Source organism: Sorghum bicolor, chromosome 9 (genome assembly GCF_000003195.3).
Source record: "Sorghum bicolor cultivar BTx623 chromosome 9, Sorghum_bicolor_NCBIv3, whole genome shotgun sequence".
NCBI classification, from domain to species: domain Eukaryota; kingdom Viridiplantae; phylum Streptophyta; class Magnoliopsida; order Poales; family Poaceae; genus Sorghum; species Sorghum bicolor.
Window position 1 is genome coordinate 54,245,883 of NC_012878.2, and position 8,151 is coordinate 54,254,033.

The 8,151-nt window shown below is 40.4% G+C and overlaps 1 protein-coding gene across 2 annotated transcripts; it reads left to right on the top strand.

Annotated features, from left to right (window-relative positions):
* Window positions 1,411-6,215, top strand: LOC8080082 (calreticulin-3). Of its 2 annotated transcripts, XM_002439993.2 has the most exons (14): window positions 1,412-1,613; window positions 2,115-2,222; window positions 2,650-2,842; window positions 3,399-3,657; window positions 3,741-3,797; window positions 3,874-3,921; window positions 4,228-4,314; window positions 4,396-4,453; window positions 4,617-4,684; window positions 4,789-4,884; window positions 4,973-5,029; window positions 5,144-5,233; window positions 5,759-5,782; window positions 5,878-6,215. In XM_002439993.2, exons 1-14 carry the CDS (start codon window positions 1,502-1,504, stop codon window positions 5,887-5,889), a joined length of 1,269 nt encoding a protein of 422 aa, XP_002440038.1. In that variant the 5' UTR covers window positions 1,412-1,501; the 3' UTR covers window positions 5,890-6,215. The 2 variants fall into 2 exon arrangements, 1 of the variants encoding a protein (XP_002440038.1); XR_002447651.1 differs by having other exon boundaries at window positions 1,411-1,613; window positions 5,144-5,782.

Sequence of the window (8,151 nt, forward strand, 5' to 3'; positions counted from 1 at the left end):
TAAAGTAGGCTGATACAACAATTAATACTCATGAAATAGGTATATTGCGCAATTGATGTCTGAGATAAAATTGCAAAATGACAACAACCAACACAAACAAAATAAATGACAGTTGGTTTGTGGAATCATCCCATACTTAATGAGGTGGTACATCATGAGTTCATCCAAAAAAATTGATGGAATGAACTCATCCCTCATATATAAATACTATTATTATATTATTTATGAGAAATAAGATGGTGATGAACCAATCCATTCCACTCTCAAACAGAAGAAGTGAGTAAGAAGGAATTGAGATTTCATTCCTCAAACCAAACATGCTTTTAAAAAATGACACCGATTCTTTTTCGTTAACTTATGCTTCTAATGCTATGCTATCTTCTAGGAACATACTACTTATCTGCTCAAAATTTTAAAAAAAAACATTATAAATGTATCTAATTAGAACTTTAGAAAATCGTATTAACATCATCTTTATAGTTTTACTAAGCTCAACACTAAATCTATTTGGTGGAACTTTAGAGGACCTGTCCTCTAATGTTATGTTCAGTGGTTATTACAGTGTCACTATTTATGAGCTCATTTTGCATTTCTCCAGTGAAGTTCCTTTTTTTCCCATCGACTTCGATATCTCTAGCAAAGCCAATCTCTAAGACATGGAGCACTATCATCGTCTTTTTCCGTGGGTAGCTTATTTCTATAGCTACTCTAGACTTTATACTTCAAGTAGTTCAAGCGGTTACCTTGCAGGTTCATGTCATTTCGCAATAAAATGGTCTTCACGCGTTGGATACTTGGATGTGAAAATCTGATAGTGATTGACACCGGAAGCTAAGACGATCAAAAGGTACGTTCTTCTTCCACCGGGGAGCACGAACGCATGACAATTTATGCCATGCACACAGGCAACAAAGCTACACGTCGTCTCGGTGACATGGCGAGCTCCTAGTGGCTGTCTCCGCAGCTCCGACGAGCGGCGATTCGCTGCCGCGGGGATCTGTGACGCTTAGCGGACAGCATTTTTTTTTAATGGACCTTAGCAGACAACAACAAGTCAACGTCGTGCTCAGTAGGCCCAGATCTCCGGCAACGGGCCCCACCTACTGCTCGGCCCGTGCCGCCGTGGCCGTGGGAGTCCAGGTCGGCCACAGACTTTGACAAGTCAACGTCGTCGCCCACCGCGTCGCTGTCCATCTCGCCGGTCCGCCACGGAAGACCCCGAGACCGGCCTTCACCAGCAAGTGACCTCCCCACTCTCTCCCAAGCTGACCCGCGCGTTCGCGATAACCACAGGAATGCCAACCCGCGCTTGTGAGACGGCGCGGGACGGAGTGGCATTATCGTGAATAAACGCCGTAACTGAGCCCCTTCTCGGATCCGCTCTCTCTACAAATATTCCCTTCGCGGTTCCCAGTCGCCCACCGAGAGTGGTAGGAAAGCTCGTCGCCGTACGGGGCTCGGCTCAGGTGAGAGCGAGCGTCGGGTACTGAGGCCGGAGGCGATGCCGATGGGCCGCCTCCGCGACGGGCGAGCCTTCCTCCACCGCGCGCTGGTCCTCTCGTCGCTGCTGCTCCTCGCCTCGGGCGAAATCTTCTTCGAGGAGCGGTTCGATGGTACTGTGCGTGGCTGTGTGCTGGGTTGATTTTGTTTCCGATTTAGCTAGTCTGCGCGTTTAGTTTGGTGGTCAACGGTTGTATTGGAGGAGCGATTGGTTGATTCTGTGACTGCGTTGGATCAATTTGGTGCTCCTTTGTGCTATTCGCTGGTTTAGTTTAGCTTTGGTGTCACTGTGGCGAGTTACTGACTGACTGTGACTGGTAACGCCGACAGATTCAGATTTTCGGTTTGTTGGTTCAGAGTTGTTCGTTATTCATATGGTTTAGCTTTCCAGAGAAGTGAATTAGTCTAGAGATATTGTTGCTGCTAGTTGTGCCTTCTGAATTCTGATATGCTCCAGCGGTCCTGCCTCCAGGACTCGAAGAACTTACAGTGGTCCGTCGTCCTATCGATGTGATGCCATGTGCAGTCCATGAACTTATCAGTAGTTGATGTTGGATTTTTTTAATTTTTTTTTTATTTTGATTAATGAAATTGTGCAACATGGTAACATTCAGATGGTTGGGATAGCCGTTGGGTGAAATCTGATTGGAAGAAGAGCCAAGGACAAACCGGAACCTTCAGACACACAGCAGGAACCTATTCTGGAGATCCTGACGATAAAGGTGAGGGTCTATTCATGAGTGTACCTACCTTAAATGCAGTAAGGGGCATGTGGTCCCACTCTTTACTTAGTAACTTGTGTTTTCCAAAAAACAAATCTGTATTTGATAGTGACAGTGGATATTTTGATACTCAGTTTCCAGCTAGATATGCCTTGGGTCTATTCATGTTATTTCAACTACTAAAGTTGAGAATTTTTTTTAGAAACTTCAGTCAGAGCCTCAGAGGAGGAGCTCAGGCTGCATTTCATCTGGCCCCTGTTTTTTATCATAAATACTTTCTTGTTAAAAAAGAGAGAGGAACATTTCAAGATTTCTACATACTTTATCACCATCTTCAACTTTTAAAACCAAAAAGCTATAGCCTTACTTTTCCATGGTTTGATTCATGCCTCATATGATTATTTGCATTCTGCAATTGTCTTTTCAGGTATACAAACAACTGGGGATGCCAAACATTTTGCTATATCGGCAAAATTCCCAGAATTTAGTAACAAGGACCGGACATTGGTGATCCAGTACTCTCTAAAGATTGAGCAAGACATTGAATGTGGTGGTGCTTACATCAAACTTATGTCTGGTTATCTCAACCAGAAGAAGTTTGGCGGCGACACTCCTTACAGGTCAACTTGCTCTCTGTGTTTGGCCTAAAAGTTAGTTTATGAGGTTCCTTCGTGTAATGTTCAAAATTATAGATATGAAATGTGTCCTTGTCTATCCATCAACTCTACAATTGCAGATTTTCAGTCTTAACCTTGATGTAGAACAATTTTTTCATAAACCCTGGTAGTAATCCTACCTTCGGATCTTGCACATATTCCTAGAGAATCGGTTAGTGGTAATTTGGTGTATTGATCACCTGTTGAAGTTGATTGCAGCTGTTAAGGAAAGTCGATAACTTTACCAAAAAAATATATTAACACGCTGTGTTTCAAACTTATAAAAAAATCATTAACTGTCTTTTTCTTCAGAAAGTCAATGGGTATCATGAAATATCTTTAGTGGTACGTACCAGCTGAAAATTAGTTGGAAGATCATCTAAAACAGAGTCAATCTAGTTAGTAGTTACTAATGTATAGTGTCCTGGATGCCTTCCTGTTGAACTGTTAGTAATTATTCAGTCTGTCTTAGCTTCTACTGACTATTACCTACTAAATGTCTTGATATTTGCTTATGCAGCTTCATGTTTGGGCCTGATATATGTGGGGATCAGAAAAAGAAGCTTCATCTCATACTTTCATACCAAGGGCAAAACTACCCTATCAAGAAAGATCTAAAATGCGAAGCAGACAAGTTGACACATTTTTACACATTTATTCTAAGACCTGATGCCACTTATAGCATCCTTATTGATAACCGGGAGAGAGAATTTGGAAGCATGTACACTGACTGGGATATCCTTCCTCCTCGTAAGATCAAAGATGTTAATGCGAAAAAGGTTCGAGAATTTTCTGGTGTGATGAAAACATTGTTATACAGTAATTTCAACCATGCCTTTCCTTATGCATCTGTTTCTTTCAGCCAAAAGACTGGGATGACAGGGAATATATTGAAGATCCTGATCAAGTTAAGCCAGAGGTATGCCTTGTCATATTTCCCGTCTTAAACTTATTTGATCAATAATTCTATATAACCTTTTACCTGCACTGAACAGGGATATGATTCAATTCCTAAACAGATACCTAATCCAAAGGACAAAAAGGTATGCATGATTCTGAGTTTTTTTAATATACACCAGTTCGGTTTTAACAATTTAATTAACACTTTCATGCTTCAGAGCACTTATTCAGATCTCAGCATGCAAATGATAGACCTTGACTGTTTATATTATGAAACAAACGAGGATAGAGAAACATTCAATTTTACTCATTCATGCCTGTTACTTTTTCTTTCTTCTATTTAAGCATCCCAGTTACTTTTCCTGATTCACTAGTGTGTCTCAGTAATTTCTAGACACTCATCCTAAACGAACACAAGATGACAGTATTTTTGTTTTATGCTAAATCAGCCTGAGTCATGGGATGATGACGAAGACGGTACATGGAAGCCCAGAATGATACCTAATCCAGAATACAAGGGACCATGGAAGCGGAAGGTTTATTTACTTGACTAGTAATCTTCTCGTGACCTTTTGTTTCTTTGAATAATTATGTACTCATGAAATTTCTGCTCTCAGAAAATTAAGAATCCTAACTACAAAGGAAAATGGAAGACCCCGTGGATTGACAATCCAGGTGAGACATATGTCTGATCTTCTGCCCTTTACATATGTAGACTATGTCTACTGTCTCGCATGACAGTTTTATGTATTTCTCTTGACAGTAATTTTACTGCATATGTGTCTTTGAACTGAATCTTGCACGCTTGACCCAACATTAATTAAACTATATTTTGCAGAGTTTGAGGATGACCCAGACCTATATGTTTTGAAACCTTTGCAGTATGTGGGGATTGAAGTCTGGCAGGTATGAAACATTGTAACTGGGCAAAGACGTGTGCCCCATCACAATCTTTGGTTGTATCAAATGATTTAAATCCTATCTGAACTAACTACTACCATGGTATACAGGTCAAAGCTGGTTCGGTTTTTGACAACATTTTGATTTGCGATGATCCAGACTATGCAAGACATGTTGTAGATGAAACTTTTGCTGCAAATAAGGAGGTAGACACACGGCTGACGGCTGTTGTGAACTTGTGATCCATGTTGTCCCTCCCTGGGAACCCTGTCTCATTTTATTTCTATGCTGCAGGCTGAAAAAGAGGCCTTTGAAGGAGCTGAAAGGAAGAGGAAGGCTAGAGAAGAAGAGGTTAATTAACATGGAATCTTATCCTCTTTCTGCTCTGGTCGCTGTTGCCTGTTAACAATTCTGAAATTCTGAACATGAGCCTTGGAAGAATTAACAGGTGTTGTTTTTCTGCAGGAAGCACGGCGAGCACGGGAGGAAGGGGAGAGACGAAGGCGGGAGAGGGATAGGGACCGTGGCAGGGACCGTTACAGGGATAGATATAAGGTACATTTCTTCCATTTTCCATACTGGATCCCTTTTCCCTGTTGCAATTATGTTTGTCTTGTCCTTAGGACCTTCTTTCCCTCCATTCTAATTTATAATACATTTTGGCTTTTCTAGATACATAACTTTTGCTATGCACTTAGATATACACTATGTCTATATATAAGTATAGTTAAAGCCAAAACGTCTTATAATTTGGAATGGGGTAGTTCAATATTCCATCCCCTTAATTTACACTAGCCTTCTTAAGGATTATTATCTCGCCAAAAGTTTCAGGCTACTACTGGTCCTTGCTTCCCTGTAGATCAGTGATATAAATCACTGCACGAATAATATGACAATATAATAGACGTGGCCCGCACACCTATGAAGAATTTCAGCATCTTCACTCCAGTGAACAAATTTAGCAAAATATGTGCCAAGTATTCATAGCTCTTAGCTGCACAGTCAGTCTCAGTAATATGGCCCAGTGCTTTATATATCAACCATATGCTAACATATTGTTTCTTTCCTCTGCATTTGCAGCGCCATAGACACTACGACTACCATGTAAGTTACAAAGTATCTTCATTTCTTATCCTGGAACACCCTAAGTTACACAAGAAAAGGTACCTGACGTTATTAATTGTTTGTTTCGTGTTCAGGACGAGCTATAGATCATGTGTTTTGAAATCTGCACGTTATTGGTTGTCTATGGAACTGGGCCTTGATGATTGTGTCAATAAGGTGTACCACTTCAGGGCGAGCACAGATGTTTGAAGTCCTTAACCGTACTGTTACAGTCGTTGAGAGCACACGCACACGTGCAGAACTTGTATGTTGTACACACGAATCAAGCTGAATTTGTGATTTTTGGCGATGGGTAGAGATTGACCATCGCGGCTGTAACTAAATTTCCCCATTGCGAGGCAATATGAGCTGTAGTATCCTTGCACTATCATTTACCTCGAAATGTTATATTCGTGCTGCATACGTTGATAAACCTTTCATTGTCAGGAGTCGGGACAAGGAAAAACACGAAATGGCCCTAGTCACTCAACTTTTTACGACTTAAAATGACTAGTGTGCCCGAATCAGAATCCTTTTATATTATACTGCAGAACCAGAATCCTTTGATGGAAGGGAAATGTGGTCAGAACAAAACAAAGGCAATACACACGTGCAAAATTCCTGACATACATTGCAGACAGTTGCACCACCGCCACATTGTCAGGCCTCCCTGTTCCGACAGGCTGATGGATAGCAGAAATGGCTTGAAATCTCAGGCCTACGGATGCTAACCGAGCTCTGCCACGCATTACAGTATCCAGAGAACGAAATGCATGCCACAACAATGAATATACATAGATCTAGGCCTTGTTTAGTTTCAAAATATTTTGCAAAATGGATACTGTAGTTTTTCGTTTGTATTTGACAAATATTGTCCAATCATGGACTAACTAGGCTCAAAAGATTTGTCTCGTCAATTCCGACCAAACTGTGCAATTAGTTTTTATTTTTGTCTATATTTAGTACTTCATACATTTGTCTAAAGATTCGATGTGACGGGAAATCTGAAAATTTTGCAAAATTTTTTGGGAACTAAACGAGGCCCTACTGAACAACCCAAAAATTCAGATTGGACGAACATGTGAGCTCTCAGCTGTTATAATACAAGAAAATAATTAAGGTCAATCGATTTAACATGAAGGCATTAACATAGTACATCAAATTCTTAACAGCACTTATATTTCTTCTACCAACTAAAACAATAGGCTGAAGAACATCAAAGTCAAAGTAAGGTCGTAACAGCAGCAATTAAGTGTGATGTTTTCTAGAAGGGTTATAGTGCCACCCCTGTATAATTATAACGGCTAGTTTTTGAATTCTAAGGGCTAGTTTAAGTGGGATGAGTATATATACCCATTCTACGGCTCTTGGTCGTGTTGCTGATGCTCCAAACCTTCCAAACTCATTTAAAACCTCTATCCAACCCTCTCTTTGTGAGAGTTAAATGCCTAAAGCATAATTAAGTGTTAGAGCTATGTGTTTAAGAGTTAGAGAGCTAATTAGAGTAAGATTAACCTTGAGCACTTGTTGGACTTCGTCGATCTTCGTCGCACATTTGTTATTTTTGGAGGTGAAGCCTCCTAGACGGCTAGGCGTCGCCCGATGAACTCCCATACTTGTGGTGAGCAGTGAGGACAGTTTGTAATCATCTCTTGCAGCTAGTGAAATCACCTCTCACTTTAAGAGTTCATTCTCTTGATTTGAGAACAAGGGTACAACAAGTCTTGGGTGGCAAGCCAATCCTTTGTGGATACCTTAACAATGTGGATTTAGGCAAGCGTTGGTGGCGAGCTGAACTACGGGATAAACAACCGTGTCACCATGTGCTTCATTTACATTCTTGTATTACTATTGTTGTTGTGGTGTTTGTAGAGTTCATGGTCGATCTACTTTGTGGTACTTGTTCTGTTGTGTATAATTGTTGTTCAGTGACTAGCATACTTGCAGGAAGCTAGAAAATTAACCTGATCTAAATTTTTTTGGTTAAATTTTGAATTGTGCTAAGTTCTACTGTGCAAGGGCATCAGTGTCACCCTCAAAGGGCGGCACCTCTGATCTGATAGAACTTCAAGTTGAAATTTTGCAGAATCATCATTGGATATCTCTAATATATATTTACCAAGTTTAGGCTCTATTAGATACAGGGTCATAGAAAGGCAGTGCCGCCCTCAAAGAAGGCAGTGTCACCCTGAGTTTTAATTTCTATTGAACTGAATTTTTGGGAGGCCTATTCACACTCTTGCTAGGCCTCCTAAACGATATCAAGGTCCTTTCAATTAGACACTAATAATTATACACTAATACTATTTTGTCATGACAAACACTATTTGTTAAAAAAATATATTAATTAGCACCACTAAATATCCTAA

What these genes read in the sequence shown, in the direction of transcription:
- LOC8080082 (XM_002439993.2), top strand. Translation starts at nt 1,502, where the DNA reads ATGCCGATGGGCCGCCTCCGCGACGGGCGAGCCTTCCTCCACCGCGCG. An exon ending in TGGGGATTGAAGTCTGGCAG is followed by an intron (nt 4,685 to 4,788) that starts GTATGAAACATT and finishes CATGGTATACAG; the next exon opens with GTCAAAGCTGGTTCGGTTTT. An exon ending in GTTACAGGGATAGATATAAG is followed by an intron (nt 5,234 to 5,758) that starts GTACATTTCTTC and finishes CTGCATTTGCAG; the next exon opens with CGCCATAGACACTACGACTA.